Source organism: Canis lupus, chromosome 20 (genome assembly GCF_048164855.1).
Source record: "Canis lupus baileyi chromosome 20, mCanLup2.hap1, whole genome shotgun sequence".
Lineage (NCBI taxonomy): Eukaryota > Metazoa > Chordata > Mammalia > Carnivora > Canidae > Canis > Canis lupus.
This window is the reverse complement of record NC_132857.1, coordinates 50,255,487-50,272,941: the sequence shown is the minus strand read 5'-3', so window position 1 is coordinate 50,272,941 and position 17,455 is coordinate 50,255,487. Positions and strand designations below refer to the sequence as shown.

Sequence of the window (17,455 nt, the reverse complement as noted above, 5' to 3'; positions counted from 1 at the left end):
GTCTGGAAGTTATACATTCATTGTTATTTTAGTGGCTATTTTAGCCCGCATACATGACAAAGGCAACCAACAGCTACTATTGACATTTCCTACTGGTTGGATTGGAAACTGGTACAACTTCTTTGGAGAAGAGTTTGATATTATATGGTGAAGTTGAACATGTCATTTGTCCTGTGACCCAATATTTTCAGAGCTATATCTTGGGCAAACATTTGAACCTGTGTACCAAGAATGTTAATAGCAGCATTGTTGCAATACTAAAGATATTTGGAAAATTCAAGTGTTCATTAGCAATTGAATAAATGAATAACTCCAAAAATAAATAATCAATTGATAACTCCAATGATATGCTAGAACACTGAGCAGCAATGAAAATGGATAAAAATCTGTATGTAACAAACGGACGAATTTCAAAAACTTGATGTTGAGCAAAGGAAGGAGAATATATACAATCATTTACACAAAGTTCACACACAGGCAAGTTCACATATATATTTTTATGGGTACATACATAGATGTAAAATTTCAATAAAAGTAAGGGAATGATTAACACAGAATATGATTTGACGGTTAACTCTAGATTTGGGGAGGAAGGAGAGATGCAAACAAGGAGAAAGGGAATTTCTAACACTCTTTTCCTAACCTGCATGATGAAGACATAGTGCTGATTATTCTTTGAATAATTTGTATACATGATTTTATATAATTTTAATGTGATTAGCATATTTTATTTTAAACTTTTTCTTAGCATATTTTAGAACTTAAACTTATAAACTAAACTGCATGTTCCCTGAGAGCTGAGACCATGTCTCTTTTGCTTATCTCTGCGACATTCAAAATGATTTCTTCTACATGAAGTTGTATATGGATGAATTTTAGGGTTTTGAGAACTTTTCCTTCCACAAAGATGAGTTTTGGCAAAAGTTGGAGGGGGAAGCTTTGCTACAGCAGTTCTGTAACCAGTCAAATAAGATAACATCTAAATAGACCAGCACTGTACATGGTACACGGTGAGTACTCAATACATATCAGTAGGTGCTGGTATTGGTGTCAGTTCTGCATCTTTTGATTTAACTCTAGTGGTTGTCTAAGTTAATTTCATTCAAATTTATTCATCAGGGGCACTAATTATCTTGTAGTCACTCTTTCGTGCTGCTCAGGTATATAAATGTAGACTCTTTTGCCGTTTCATGAATAGTGGTTGTAGTATCAACAGCTGAAAACCAGGGAAGTCCAACAGGGCTGAGTGTAACTGTAGCTTTTCCTCCTATAGAGGGAAAGGTCCATAGACTCACCTTAGAGGTTGACAGATGAAACACTATTTGCTAATTCTCAGTTCCAAGTGTCTTGGAATGATTTGTTTTACTATATTAGAGACAGGGTTAACATCTAAAGTTTTCTATTAGGGCAAGTCCCCATTAAAAAAAATAAGAAATTATGATAACACCAGATATAGGAACAATGTAAAATGGATTAGGACCTAAAAGTTGGTGGAGAAATAAATTTAACGAGTTTTAATCAACATTTGTTGTAATGAGATAAAATGAATAAATAGCAGAGCACAGATAAATAATTTATGACTCTTCTGCTTTTGCTATATCTACCATTTTTTAAAAAATCATCTATTCATTGTGAGAAGTATGCTAATATCAGTGATGGTAACATGAAAGAATGGTCAATAGCAATTGTAAGAACTATTGATTGAGAATTTTAAAAGAATTCTTTCACATATTTTAAAATGATAAAAATGTATATATTAAGATCAATAAAATAAGACATAAACATATATAAATTCTAGTCTCTGATATTAGATATATTTCTTAGTGTGGACTCTGGCCAAACATTTGAAAGCTACTGCCCTAGAAAATGTATTTTCTCTTCCTTGGATTAGAGTTGGATGGAATATTGCAAAATCATACATATATCAGGCTGTGAAACTACAGTGACTATAAGAAACTCTTTGGTAAATTAAATCTAAAGCAACATTTCTAAAATTGACACAAAAAACTGCACATATATTATGAAGTTGTCAATCAAATTATAAATTAAATCAACATAAAACATTCACTGACCATGAAATGTGACAGCTAGCTAAGACTGTGTAAATAATACTTGGACCCGTGAAAACTTTGATCCACCAGCACAAAGAAATTAGACAGACATGTGGACTCCTCAGAATCACAGACTCTTGGAAAAAATACATCAGATTTTTCTGTAAAATATATAATTCATTGCCAGTTACATGTGATGGGTTTTGAAAAATTTCCAATTATTAAAATTTGAAAATAATAATAAAATAACCATAGAAGGTTTCAATATCACTTGCTTAAGCTGTTCTAGAAAACTCTGCTATTTGGTTTCTGCAGAGTCAAGTGTAGAAGTGAGCAGATTGATAAATTTATAAACATCATGAAAAGAGTTGTAGAGAGGAACTGGAGCCACTCGGATGCCATTTGGTTCTCGCTTGTCACACTATGGGCGGGGAGGAGGGTGGAAATAAAGCCACAATACTGTTAAAATTAATTATTCACATAATGAAAAAATACATTTAAGATAAACTTACATAAAGCAATCATACTGATTTCTCTAAAACTTAATATATAAGCCTTTTTTTTTTTAAATTGTCATGGATATAATTTATCAGTGGGGAGATTGGAATGACTGGAACCCTTGGGCACATTTAAATGAATGAGAACTTAGCTGAGATCTGGAGAGTTTTAGCCAATTATCTTTACATTTGATCCTTTAATGTATAATGTAATAAGAAGTTGGCTGTATCCTTGAAATGTCATGAAATAGACCCAGATAATTTGGTCTAGCCTGAAGATCACTATGGCTAATCCTTAAGAAACACCTACTATGAGTTAGAGAGTGAAGTAAATGGTTTATGTGTAACTAGACCATTTAACTCTCATTATCACTTTTGGAGGGAAATATTTTTGTTCCCAAAATCCAGATGCAAAAACTCACACCAAAAGACATGAACCATCTTTCCCAGGAGTTCATAGCTTACAAATGGTAGAACTTGATTTGGAACACTAATATACGGATTTGTGCCTCTGGAATCTGAGATAACTCTTCTCAGGTGTGAGAAGCAAATCCTAAATTACAGTCACTGGAAGTAGATACATGACCACCATTTTTCCTGAAATGACCTGATTAACGCTTATTTTTTTCAAGAGATTAAACAGATCACTTAGGCCCAAGGGTTAAAAAATATATATACATACACATATATACTCCATACAATGTTAACATCCCTGAGATGTGTCTACAGTTCTTTTTTGACTAAAATGACAAGGTTGAAAATGACTTGGTTCAAACACTAATAAGACTGACTTCTTTACTTCCTCTCCATTATGTTATGTTCTTTAATTTTGTTTATTCAATAAACATACATATTTGGGCTTTCACTAGTAAAAACTAGTGAAAACATGTCCTAATTGATTTTGATGAAACAATTTTTTTTTTCTGCTCAAGCTGTAATGACAAGAATGAATAAATTATGAGAGCCTGGTTCCTAAATTCAAAATTTGTGGTTTCTTCTTTTTTGTCAGAAATGACAGATCTCTATGCCTTCAATTAGCATGGTGATGATTATCTAGTTGGCACTTAATCTATCCTCACTAACTGCCCCATGTGAAATAACGTGCAATTAGCCAAAGAACCCAAATTTTACCCCCAACATGCAACCCAGAGAGAAAACTAGGTAGAGCAAAGCAAGAGATATACTTACAACCACTCCTCGTTTTTCTAGTTCTTGGAATACATATTTCATTGGAACAGAAAATGTGAGTGTAAGCTGGCAGCCACGCTCCTCTATGCAGGATGGAGTAATTATGTTCACAAACGGTTTCTTGGTATCTGCTGTATCTTTGTTATAGTAATGCTTGATCAAGTATTCCAGATAGCCGGTTAGCAAAATAGATTTTCTCCTCAATGCTTTCATAGTTGCTTGCTTAAAGATCTACAGAATGGGAAACAATCAGATTAACAGTGTCTCGTTGATTTACAAAGAAGCAGAAATTGACTGAAAACCATGTTAAAAAAGGAAATGCCCGATTTTGATCTTTCCAAAAACATCCCATTTTAGGTAATCCTTTGTAAAAACATGTCCTCTTTTAAATGCTTGGCTATTAGAAGCCATGTGCAAAGTTTCCATACAGAAAAAAAAAAAAAAAAAACCTTTACAAATGTCATTTAAACAACACTTGCAAAAGAAGAAAAAAAATGTTAGTATAACATTCCTTTGGAAATATTTTAAATTGGCTTAGTATAATTAATATAAGTAAGGCATATCTTAACAAATGCACTTAAAGATCATGAAATTCAAAGCTTTTCCTCACAATCATTCTAATATAACCACAATCAAGAGGACTTTTCTATTCTGATATAATTTTTGGTCCACACAAAAGTATAAGAGCTCGTGTAAATATAAAAGGCAGTGTTACCACGATTATTTATAATTGTTTTTGCCAGTTCCTGAATCTTCCCAGTAACAATAAGCAAAGAAGCAGTTAAGTAACAAAATGAAGTTTTGTCAGACAGGGAAGCAAGTAATGTTAGATAACATATATGTTAGTCCCGGGGCAGTTAGGCTTGTGTGTGTGTGTGTGTGTGTGTGTGTCTGTTTCTCTCTCTCTCTCTCTCTCCCCCCCTCCCCCTCCCCCTCTCTCTTTATCTTTCCTTCTTCTTTCATCATCTTTTCTCCCTGCTAAACTCTCGCACTGGTGTGAAAATACTGCCATTTGCTGCCTGAGGTGTCGTATATTAAGATGAGTGACAAGTGCACACAATAACTGGTGTTGGAACATTAGAGGTCAACACAGACATGCTTTTCTAGCTTATCTCTTAAGGTCAAGTAGAGTTTAAAAATATATCCTACATATAAGAACTGAATGAACTGCAAACAGAGCATGATGCTCTGGCGTGTCACTTAATATCCCTTTTCTGTATCGCGTTATGCCACAGAGCAAAGATAGGGTCATTCAGTGACATCTAGACTTGATGAAGCTTGTTATTTCTGTATATGCATGCGGCACGTGTGAACAGGCATTCCAATAGAACTCAAACCACGTGGGCAAAGATGTTGACCTATCTTGCATGGAAGCTATGGCTTTGGCTGAAGGAGATCAACAGATTGGTATTGAAGGTAAGGATACCCCAGGAAGACCAGAGGAACAGGCTAGGATGGTATCTTTCTCTCTCCTCCACCAGACATCACAGATTATGGAAGAGACTGGATGCAACTGGAGTTGGATGTGTTTCAGAAGGTATCTGAGATGGGCGGTACCAGCAGGTAACCCTAGTTACTCAGGTAACCCCAGGTACGTTGAGTTTGATGGGAACCATCTCCTCATTGGCCTGTGTAAACTAAAATGTAAGTAGAGCTAGCACAAGGCGGACTCAGGGGAACTCTGCCCACTTTTGGATCAAGAGATCCTGGATAGGGAATCCATTCTCACAAAGGGCAGCAAGAGGGAGAGAGCAAAGCATGACCCCGCCAGCGGTTTGGTTGTCAGGATAGGAATAAAAGGCGAGGAAATCTTTCCAATCTTCTCTTTGGAGATTAATAGTAATTCAAGGAACATTTAATTTATAAATAATTCTGAAACGTATTCTGGTTCTGCTATAAGCCCCGTGAGATACAGGTAAGAGCAACGTGTGAAGTACTCCTCCTAATGATATTTCATTTGTATTCACAGGTTAGTAAGACTTTGGGGACTATTACTTAAGCTTACAGGTTTTTTAAAGATTTCGTTCTTGCAGGTTTCTCTGATAACTAGAAACTGATTTTTTTTATGACAAATAGTCTCAACTTTAACATACTGTTACTCTTTGATAATAAAATAACGTTTAAATATGAATCCATTTTCCATCATTAAACTACAGAAAGGGCAGCTGCATTGTGAGGCACTCAAAATCTTGTCAGAGGGTATGAAGGTCTCTTCTGAGGACTCACATGGAAATATTAAGAGGGGATAATGGGAGTTAACGGGCGAATAGAAAAAAAAAATCTTCCTTTCTTTTTGGCTTCTCATTATTTCTATGCTTTCAATATTGAGAAAGAATATTTTTTTTAAATTAGAAAAAATGAAAGCTGTTTGAAAATATTCAGCTTATAACAATTTTTGGCAGAGTTTCAACTACGTGGGTTATTTTTCTTACTGAGCAAAATGAATACAAAGCTAGAAAAGTTAGGGAAGTTTAAATGGGAAAAATAAGTATAGTACAATGTTTCGATTGTTGCATTTTTTCTCTTAAATTCTTAAAATTGGCTGCCTAATAACTTTCTGAGAAACCACATAATACATTTCTTCCTCCTTGCCGTATATTTTAATTGAATGTTCTAATTTTGTATCTTGGAGCTATTTATTTCATTATAAGTTCATATACTGAAAAAGTCTAAAAATTATCTACCTATTGCTGCATACAAGTATGACCCTTCAAAATACAATAGATGTATTTTTTAATTTCAAGTTAGTAGTTGGCAGATTGAGATTTCTGAAGTAATTTGGTATAAGTATATTCATTTTAAAAATGAGACAAATGAGGGACGCCTGGGTGGCTCAGTGATTGGGCGTCTGTCTTTGGAGCAGGTCATGATCCCGGGGTCCTGGGATCGAGTCCTGCATCAGGTACCCACAGGGAGCCTGCTTCTCCCTCTGCCTATGTCTCTGCCTCTCTCTGTGTCTCTCTTGTGAATAAATGAAATCTTTTAAAAAATGAGACAAGGAGGGATGCCTGGGTGGCTCAGCAGTTAAGTGTCTGCCTTTGGCCCAGGGCATGATCCTGGAGACCCAGGATCAAGTCCCACATTGGGCTCCCTGCATGGAGCCTGCTTCTCCCTCTGCTTGTGTCTCTGCCTATCTCTCTGTGTCTTTCATGAATAAGTAAATAAAATCTTTAAAAAATGAGACAAATGAACTTGAGTACATAAAATGAAGAGACAGTTGTCACCTAAGGTCACACTTAGTGTCCCAATGAGGGAGACAGTTTATGCCTCCTAGTTAGAACCCTAGATTCCTTTGATCCATATTTTTTTAATAATAAAATTTGTACCGTAATTGTACTATATATATTTGTATTATATGTATTTGTACTTGTACCATATTGTACCATATAAATAGGTGATAAAAATTATTAAGGGCTAATGATTTAAAGAAAAAGACAGTTTGAAACTGATTTTAAGGTAGTATTTTTCATACTATCATTCAATTGGATGCACATGTAATTACAAACATATCAATATTTTAAAAAATCCTATTGTAAAACAGATACCATATCCATGTACACTGATTCTTATGTTTAGAATCTCTCCTCCAGTTGGTATTTGACTACGTAGGAAACTTTTTGAAAGAGAAGTAGCTACAACAAGGAAAGGCACTTTGATTCATGTATCTGTTTCTCTTTTATTCAAGCTTCAATCACCTGACTCCTACAATGTGACAACGCAAACAGGAGAAGGAACAACATGAAGGCTGCCCTGATGCTTACTCCCATGGCTTCTGGGGAGTAGAACATTTTAATGGTTAGGTAAGAAATAAGAAGTAATAAAATGCATTATTTTGTAATTTCAGAATTTTGCAATTTATAATGAGGAGAAGAATTTCAAAAACACTTTCTTTAACACAACGTTAGATTGCATAAAGATATTTTGGCTAGAACAGAGCATCAGCAGCGACTAACCCCAGTAACGTGTTTCTAAGAGGCTCAAGAGAAATACTTCAGTGATAAGATGCTCCAGGGAAGTATATATCCCACTTCTCGGGGCTTTTAGGGTCTTTTTGCTAAGTTTAAATGGTAAAGAAAAAAAAAATAAATCAATCATCAGATTCCAGCTGAAAATAAGAACCTTGTCTAGGTGACTGTAATACTGTGTGATGCAGTGGTAAAAACTTCTGAGCTTTTTATTATTCAAGACTAGCCCAGAGAACTGGTGGTAGGAAAACTGAGAATGTGACTTTTTTTTCATGGCAGAAGGGTTAAATACTTGAAATCAGTCAACTTGCAGAAACATACTAAAGTTAGAGTGTTTAAAATTTCCAGATCTGACTGAGAACTCATTGGCAAAGATAAGGAAAATCAGTGGAAATGTAAGTACTAGTTCTTCCCAAGGTACACCTTGGTGCTTTTCATATTGTAATTTATCCTCTCCCTGACACAAACTTGCAAAGTGAGCAGAATTTTATTTCATTTTAAAAACATTTACAGAACTGTTTCTCTGAATAGACATCATAAAAACAATCCAAGTATTATTACCTGACTTGCTAAGCAGATTCTCTCACTATTCTCTCACCAAAAAATAAAAAATAAATAAATAAATAAAAAATAAATAAATAAATAAATAAATAAATAAATAAATTTTTTTCACTGCCTGAAAAATCTTGTTACTGGGTCTATTTTCAATTAAAATAAAAAAGAAGAAGAAGAAAACAAAAAACTGCCAAAAAGCGAAAACAACACAAGCTCCATCTAGTGGTCACAGTGAGTAGGTGCTCTTTAAATTGGGATGAAGTGAAACAGTGTTGATTACCACTATCTAGTGGTGAAGTTGTATAAAAAAAGAACTTTACATTGCCATCCAGTGGGCAAAATGAGAAAATGCTAGGCGTGTTCACAGAATCCTAGAATTTAGGTTTAGAAAGGATTTTGGAAGTTGTTATCCAGTCATTCATTCTGGAATACTTCACAACGGGATTTCCTAAAATACCACGAACTAGATGATTTTAAAATACCTTGAATTAAAAACTTCAAATTCTCTTTTGAATTGCTATATACTTAAGATCTGTTAGAAACACATATTTACCTAAAAAAGAGAAACACTTATTTACCTAAAATATTTTACTTTGATATATGCATATAAAATATATTCACTTACTATATATAGGTATTAGTTACATAGCATATATTTACAATATAGATTTACTTAAATAAATTTAGTCTCTTCTTGAAATTAATGAATATCCAAATAGTTAAGTTATACATGTGAATATAATATAGATCTAAATGGATAGATAAAATAGATTAGTATCTCTATATAAATAGATGAAAAGGTAGATATGCAGATCTAGAAAACCGAATTGATTCCTTGGATATTACTATTTAGAGTGAAACTGATTTTAACTAAAAATATGAATTTACTAAAAATATATATCAAGTCAGTAATAGTAGAGATTTTACAAGAATATAATGGCATGGACACTCCAGTAAAAAAAAAAAAAAAAAAACCCAAGTATCTCATGAGACAATCTTGCTCAATCATTGGTTTATCTTGATATTTTCTTTTCTTTTTCCCCTTAAGGTCTGTCTTCCTATAGTTTTGTGACATAGTTCATTGGCTCACAGAACCAAAAGAACAGAGTCCCCAGTAATCACAACAGTGTCTGGCATATAATACTTTCTTAATAGATAAATGTTGGATGAGTGAATTAATCAAGAATTAAATATTACATGCTTATTGTGTAATAGAGAAACCACAAGAAGATTCAACAACTTATTTAAGTTCATACAAATCCTAAGTGGAACTAAAAATATGTATATGCTGGTCAGTTCCCAAACATTTATGAAGGGCCAACAACATCGATGACGTGCCAAGCACAGTGCTGAGGGTGGAGATATAAATTTAAAAATGGCAATTAGCACAGAGTCTCTGTTCTAAAGGAGAACACTGGCCTTTGACCATTGTTTACACACGGAGCACATTAATCTTGCTGTTTAGAGGAGAAGGTCTTACAACATGTCACAGTCAGGTAAAGAAATAGGTAAAGATATGGGAAGGTCGAAGCATAGATCACTCACCTCTAAACTAGCCTGTAAGGAACAGACCAATAAAATGGGAGGATTTGAAATTCGAAATCCACTGACTCCAGGGCTTAATTGCAGTTCTGAAAAATGAACATCATGTCATTTTTATAAAACATACCTTAAAAAGAGTCCCTTATGGATTTTTTTTATGACAGTAAAGTAGTAGAGAGAAAAAGAGTAAGATTTAAGAACTTTCATTCCTAAGCTTTCTGAGATATTTAAGAGAAATTGCATGTACCTAAAATATTGGCGTATTTCTCTTTCATCTACAATGTCTGTGTCCCCTGCCCCCACTTTGTTAGCCCCCTACCAAACTCTAGAGCCCTCAGACACATATCTGTTCTCCCACTCCCAAAACAGCATTCCTTAGCCTGCCCCATGCTTCGCTTTTCTAGTATGAAACCACATCAATGAAAGAAAAACATCAAGATTTTAATGGCTTATAATTGTAATGTTATCCAAAGGCAGAAATAAGAATGAAATGACCTGTGAAGGTGACTTTTAGCACTAGGATTATTGGGGCAAGTGGCTTCTCATAGGGGGAAAGAAGAGGCTTTTTAAAAAATGATCTGGGTATGCCTGGGTGGTTCAGTGGGTTAAGTGTCTGTCCTCTGTTCAGGTCCTGATCCCAGGGTCCTGGGATCAAGTCCCACATTGGGCTCCTTGCCTGGGGGGAAGCCCCTCCCTTTGCCTGCTGCTCCCGCTGAATTGTGCTCTCTCTCTGACAAATAAAATCTTTAAAAAATAAAATTAAATAATGATCTGCCTAAGAATGACATATTTAAGAGGTAAATTAATAGCAAATCTTATCCGGGACACCTAGGTAGCTCAGCAGTTGAGTATCTGCCTTCATATGCTGGGCATGACCCTGGGGACCTGGGATAGAGTCCTGTGTCAGGCTCCCTGCAGGGAGCCTGCTTCTCCCTCTGCCTGTGTCTCTGCCTCTCTTTCAGTGTCTCTCATTAATAAATAAATAAAATCTTCTTAAAAATATCAGATCTTACCCTACTTAGAATCAATTAGATTGAATAGTAGCAAGTCAGATCCAATAGAGAAGATCGCGGGTTGGAGATTGAATTAAAGCTAAACCCGACTAAAAGAGCATCAGAATATTCCCCGTCTCTAGAGATGCATCTAACCCAGGTCTCAAAAAATGATGTCCTCGGGACTCAATCTGGCCCCCAACTTGCTTTTGTAAATAAAGTTTCATTGGAACATAGACACAATCACTCATCTGTCTATGATTGCTTTAGCACTCCAAGGGCGGAATTGAATATTTGCCACAGAGAGTATAATCCCAAAAGGTTAAAATATCTCATCTCTGGCCCTTCACAGAGAAACTCTGCCCACTTCTGATCTAGTCCAATTCTTTCATTTACAGATAAGAAAACCCATCACAAAAAAAATTTAAGTAACTGGCATAATAACGGAGCTAATTATTCCAGCCGCCAAGATAAAATACAGATTTCTTAATTTGACTGGAACAGCCCATCTTGATCATTTGCATCTTGGTTTTTGCAAATGTAAATTTATTTAAAATAGCAACTCAGGTTGGTAGCAGTCTGAAGGATCAAGCTGAACTGAAACTCTCAAAAAATGTATGAAGCTTTCTATATTCCATGTGATTGAAGAATAGAATCACTCAAGAAAAAGAAACAGGACAGTTTGGAAGTATTTTGCACAGGCTGCACTCTCATTTCTACCTGCTGGGGTTCAACTTCTATTGTTTTGTGTGTGGCAAAGCCACAAAAGGAAAAACTGAAAAAAGAGAGATAAAAACGAACATTTATAAAATAGCACTGCTCTGTGCTACTAGTTTACAGCTTTGAACTTCTCACTCTCAAATCAAACCCTGACATAGATTTTATTATTCACATTAGATATGCAAGAAGGAAAACAAAACAGAAAACAAACAAACAAAAAACCCAAGATGATATAATTTGTGCAGCATCACAAAACTATTAAGCAGCAAAGTGGAATTGACACCGAAGTCTCTTTGGGTCTAACTACAAGCCAGAAATATCTTTCTGTCCTCACTGCCTGATGTTTTGGGTACTTAATATTGATGAGATCTGAGTCCTGTACATTACATTTCACTTCCACTTATCTCCCTACAAAGGGATAGACTCAAATCCATGCTAAAATCTACAAACACTTAGTCTTACACTCTGGAAATGTCATTTCTTATTTTAAGAATTCTCAGTGGCATTTTCAAAGTGCACTCTCCATGAGGCATGTATATTACATATCATACAAAGACAGATGAAAATTGAAATAAAGGTAGAATAAAATGACTTGGGAAGGGAAATTGAATACACTTACTGTTATCCATCTTAAATCGGCTGCTGAGTTCATGGCCAAACCACCCCACTAACCTAAAATATAAATAAAGACATTAGATATTTTGACCTACAAAAATAACTGCAATTAATATAGAGATCTGGGGCTTATATATCAAAACCATTTGTGATGTGAGTTATTAAATATCTAAGCATATATATGTTATATAAGGCAATTTATATTTATAACCTGATCCAGAATGAAGATTAAAAAATCAATTTATTCAGATTATTTGTTTTTTTGTGATGTTAAATCATATATATTCAAGAATCTTTTCCCTTATTTAAAATAAAATGAACAAAAATATTGAGGGTTTCTTTTTTTTAGATTTTAAAACAAAGGTATAAGCTCAAAAAGAGAAAGCAATTAATGCAATAATATACTTTTCACAATAGGCTCCCCTAATGAGAAAGTGTTAGAATAACCTATATAATTGTTGAAAATTTTGAATAATTTCCAAATGGAATTGATTATTTCCATACTTTAGTGAGACTTTTTCATGGCTTTTTTTTTAATTTTTTATTTATTTATGACAGTCACAGAGAGAGAGAGAGGTGCAGAGACACAGGCAGAGGGAGAAGCAGGCTCCATGCACCGGGAGCCCGATGTGGGATTCGATCCCGAGTCTCCAGGATCGCGCCCTGGGCCAAAGGCAGGCACTAAACCGCTGCGCCACCCAGGGATCCCACTTTAGTGAGATTAATACATAAATAGGAAAAGTCATAAATGTATGTATGTGTGTGCATATTAGAGGAAAAGAATTATAAAATAAAGAAAAAAATTTGAGAAATAAGAATTCAATATTCCTGATAATGTTATTCCTAAATAAATTTTTAGTTTCAATGCTGCCAAAATAAAAAATTCCACTTCATTAGAACTGGGCAAAATATTCTTTAGTTTACAGAGAATATATGAGTGAAAATAATAAATTTTGAAATAGAAGGTTATAATGATGAGTATGCTGTATCTTACAGTTTCAACATGTTATAAAATTAATGAAATGAATATGCATAAAACTGATGAATGAAGCATCAGGGGGACAAATGGAACAGAAAATATAAAAACAAGGGTGACTGGGTGACTCAATCAGTGACTCGCAGTTTCAGCTCAGGTCATGATCTCAGGATCTCAGGATCATGAGATCAAGCCCCAGTTGGGCTTTAAGCTCAATGTGGAATTAGCTTGAGCTTCTCTGCCTCTCCTTCTCCCTCTGCCACTCTCCCTGCTTGTGGGCATGCTCTCCCTCTCTTAAATAAATATATAAACAAATAAATAAAAATTAAAAAAAAATAAAAATAGTCCTCCGATCATGTAACAATTTAATGTGATAATTGTCACATTTTGAAAACTCAAAGATAAAAGATACGCATATATTTAAGGTTTTGGAAAGAAAAAAACCCTTTGTTTTTAAGATTTTATTTACTATTCATGAGAGACACACACACAGAGAGAGGCAGAGACATAGGCAGAGGCAGAAGCAGGCTCCATACAGGGAGCCCCGTGTGGGACTCTATCCAGAGACTCCAGGATCACACCCTGAGTCAAAGGCAGACACTCAATCACTGAGCAACCCAGGTGTCCCAGAAAGAAAAAATTCTGACTATAAAAACGAAAGGAAAAACAGAAGCAAATATCAATAGATCCATAAACATTTAAAATTCTGTATTAAAAAGACAGATAAAATGAAAAAGCAAACCAATGATGCGGTGAAGGCTGTTACTTGCTACCTATGAGTTTTCATCATGTTTTTTCACCAGAGAAAGGATAATGCCCCTGAAGCTACCCAGCCATCAAGCATGGACAGGGCATCATTATAAAAGGATAAATGCAAATGTCCCACAAATTCAGGAGGAAGAAAATACATGGGATTCCAAGCAAAAATGGTGAGGACAGAATAAAGGAAAAAAGAAAATTAGATTTGTTTCAAATTTGGCAAATGCAATCACTCAATGAAGAAATATCTATATACTATCCTCCCACCATAGAAAGGAAACATACTGCATGAATATTATGTGTAGCTAAGTCAAATAGTATAAAGATTACTAGTGTTGATCAAGCAAGAGATCAGCTAATATTTGTCATGAATTCTTTTTCTTTTTTTTTTTTTTGTTTTAAATTTTTAAATTCTAGTAAGTTAACATACAGTGTAAAATTGGTTTCAGGCAAATTTAGTGATGATTCATCACTTATATATAACACCCAGTGCTCATCATAACAAGTGCTTTCCTTGATGTTCATCATCCATTTAGCCCATCCCCCATCCACTTCCTCTTCTGCAGCCCTCAGTTTGTTCTCTTACTGTTAAGAGTCCCTTATGGGGATCCCTGGGTGGCGCAGTGGTTTAGCGCCTGCCTTTAGCCCAGGGCGCGATTCTGGAGACCCGGGATCGAATCCCACGTCAGGCTCCCGGTGCATGGAGCCTGCTTCTCCCTCTGCCTGTGTCTCTGCCTCTCTCTCTCTCTCTGTGACTATCATAAATAAATAAAAAAAAAAAAAAAAAAAAGAGTCCCTTATGGTTTGCTTCCCTCTCTTTTTTTCCCCTTCCTGTATGTTCATCTATTTTGCTTCTTAAATTCCACATGAGTGAAATTATATGGTATTTGTCTCTGACTGACTTATTTTGCTTAGCATAATGCACTCTAGTTCCATGTACGTTGTTGCAAATGGCAAGACTTCATTCTTTTTGATGGTTGAGTAGTATTCCGTTATATGTAGATATCTATATCTGTGTGTGTGTGTGTGTGTGTGTGTGTGTGTGTGTGTGTCTTTATCCAGTCATCAGTCAATAGACATTTGGGCTCTTCCCATAGTTTGGCTATTGTTGACAATGCTGCTATAAACATCAGGGTGCATTTGCCTCTTTGATCCCATTAATTCTTCATGAAAATATACCTGAAGGTAAAGTTAAGTCAACCAAGAGATGCCTGAGGACATTATGACAGAAAGATATATGGTGACTATTGAATATATTTAATTATAGGACCAGGATTAAATAAATGTGGGGATGAAGGTGACAGAACAGAATGAAAGAGAATGTTATATGACAGTGTGAAAATGCTTAACTGGCAAAATGAAGAGAAATGAAATAATTTCATTGAGTGTATTTAAACTTGATGAATCAAGTAACAAAATATAATCAGATCTAAGATTATACACTAAACACCAAGAAAGTCAAAATTGACTAAGTCACGGGGTGAAGGGAATTTGGTCAGAAGGGAAAGGACACCTGCTAAATCATCCATTGCTCATGAAAGGAAACTAATAGAAGAAAATAAGAAAGATTAAAATTCTAAATTAAAATATGAAATATCAGAACTATTTGCTGATAAATAATGAACAAAAAAGCAAAACATATCTAGTGTTGAAAGACTAAAAAGATCTAGAAACAGAAAATATGACACTGAATGGCATTGAAGTAAGACCAGAAGTAGCAAGGCAATAAAATTTAATGGGTTTAATTCAAGTACTGAAAGACAAAGTGATCAGATTGTACCATAAATCAAAGAGAATCAGTTAAAATGAGTGTTTCAGAAAGAAACAGACAAAACAGTTATGAATTTCTAGACATCACAAAACAGGACAGCAACATTTATAAAGCAGATGTTACAGAAATAGAAATATCCTGTGGTTTCAGAATAGTTTCAGTGACCTCATTGAGTCTATGATGGATCAAATAAACAAAATACTAATTAAGAGGTAAATCTAAGTGACAATTGTTTAATGCTTTGTCCCGAAATAAAGATTATAGGTTCTTCAGAAGTGCTCATAAAATACTGACTAAAATTAACTACAAAATAATGTGATATTTCCAGTCAATATATTGCTGTGTCTTCTGATTACAATCCAATAAAATAAGCAACTAATAAGAAACTAAAAACAAAACAAAACAAGAGAACTCAATTACTTGGGAAGTTGAAATAAAATTTATTTCAAATTACTTTTCTGATCAAGTTGAAATAGTAGATTTTCTTTAAAAAATAATGAAACACTATAGTTCATCTTTGGGATATTGCTAGAATAGTGCACAGAGAAAAATTTCTAGCTTTAGATATCAGATCAATAGAAACATTTTTTAAAGAAAAGGAAGTAAATCAATAATAAGAACAAAAAAGTCAGAGAACAAGAAAATAAACTGAAATAAAGTTGTAATTTACATTAATAAAGACAAAAGCTAGAATTAATGGTTAGAAAGCATAAAATAAGTTACAATGATATATAAATTAAAAAATCAATTTTGGTGAGAGTGAGAGATATCAACGAATTGAGAAAACACAAAACAAGTGTAGCTATAAAAAAATAAAACAACATGGGGAGGAATAATCACAAAATAGAAAAAAATAAGATCATCATAAGACAAATTACTAAAATTACTTTGTTTTTTTAAGATTGATTGATTGATTGATTGATTTGAGAGAGTGACACATAGAGGGAGAGACAGAGAAAGAGAGAGCAAAGCAGGGGGAAGGGCAGAGGGAGAAGCAGGCTCCCCACTGAGGCTTCATACCAGGACTCCAGGATCAAGACCTGAACCCAAGGCAGACACTTAAGGGACTGAGCCACCCAGGCATCTCTAAAATGAGTTTTAAAACTTACATCAAAATGTACAATTTTCTAGGACAATTTATAATCCAAAGAAATTCCAGAAAAGAGAAAGAATCAAAACCTGTAGATTTTAAAAGAAGAAATAAACATCTCAAATACCTAAAGCTCCTAAAAGAAGGTGATAGCATAGAGAAATTCTGCAACACTTTTCAGAGTAGATAACTCCAAGGCTATTTAAACTATTCAGGGGCATAAAAAAAAAAAAAAAAAAAAAAAAAAACTAACAACAACAACAAAAAGGAGTATGGGAAAATGTCACACTTTTTGGGGAACAAATATAACATTAATATCAAACCAGATTAGAATTGCACACATCTGACTTAAGAATATTATTGACTTAAAAATATTTCAAAAATCATAAAGAGATTCAAATACCACATAAAAATATGTTATGAACAGTCTAGTTCATTTAAGAAATGCAAAAATGGCTTTATATTAGCAAATTTATTATATACAATTTATTCTATTAATAAAGCTAAAAAACCAATCATAGGATGATCTCTATAGACCCTATAAAAACATTTTCAGCATTCTGCAACTGTTGTTAATTAAAATCAAAATGAAGCAAAATAGTAATAAGAAGATACTTACTGCAATGGAATATATCTTTGTCATCCTAAGAGTCAAATTTGCACTTAATGGAAAACACTAAACATGACTGCAATTAATACTAAGACTTCACAGCTATACAAATTGAAAATGAGGA

At 34.3% G+C, this 17,455-nt stretch overlaps 1 protein-coding gene across 2 annotated transcripts in view; it reads right to left on the bottom strand.

Annotated features, from left to right (window-relative positions):
• Window positions 1–478: 478 nt before the first annotated feature.
• Window positions 479–17,455, bottom strand: part of KYNU (kynureninase) — a 128,844-nt gene continuing 111,867 nt past the window's right edge. For both annotated transcript variants that reach the window (XM_072789064.1, XM_072789065.1), the window contains exons 11-14: window positions 12,130–12,182; window positions 9,802–9,887; window positions 3,737–3,967; window positions 479–2,472 (exon numbers count right to left, since the gene is read on the bottom strand). In XM_072789064.1, the coding sequence (XP_072645165.1) occupies window positions 2,350–2,472; window positions 3,737–3,967; window positions 9,802–9,887; window positions 12,130–12,182 (493 nt within the window). In that variant the 3' untranslated portion in view covers window positions 479–2,349. The remainder of the gene's footprint in view (window positions 2,473–3,736; window positions 3,968–9,801; window positions 9,888–12,129; window positions 12,183–17,455) is intronic.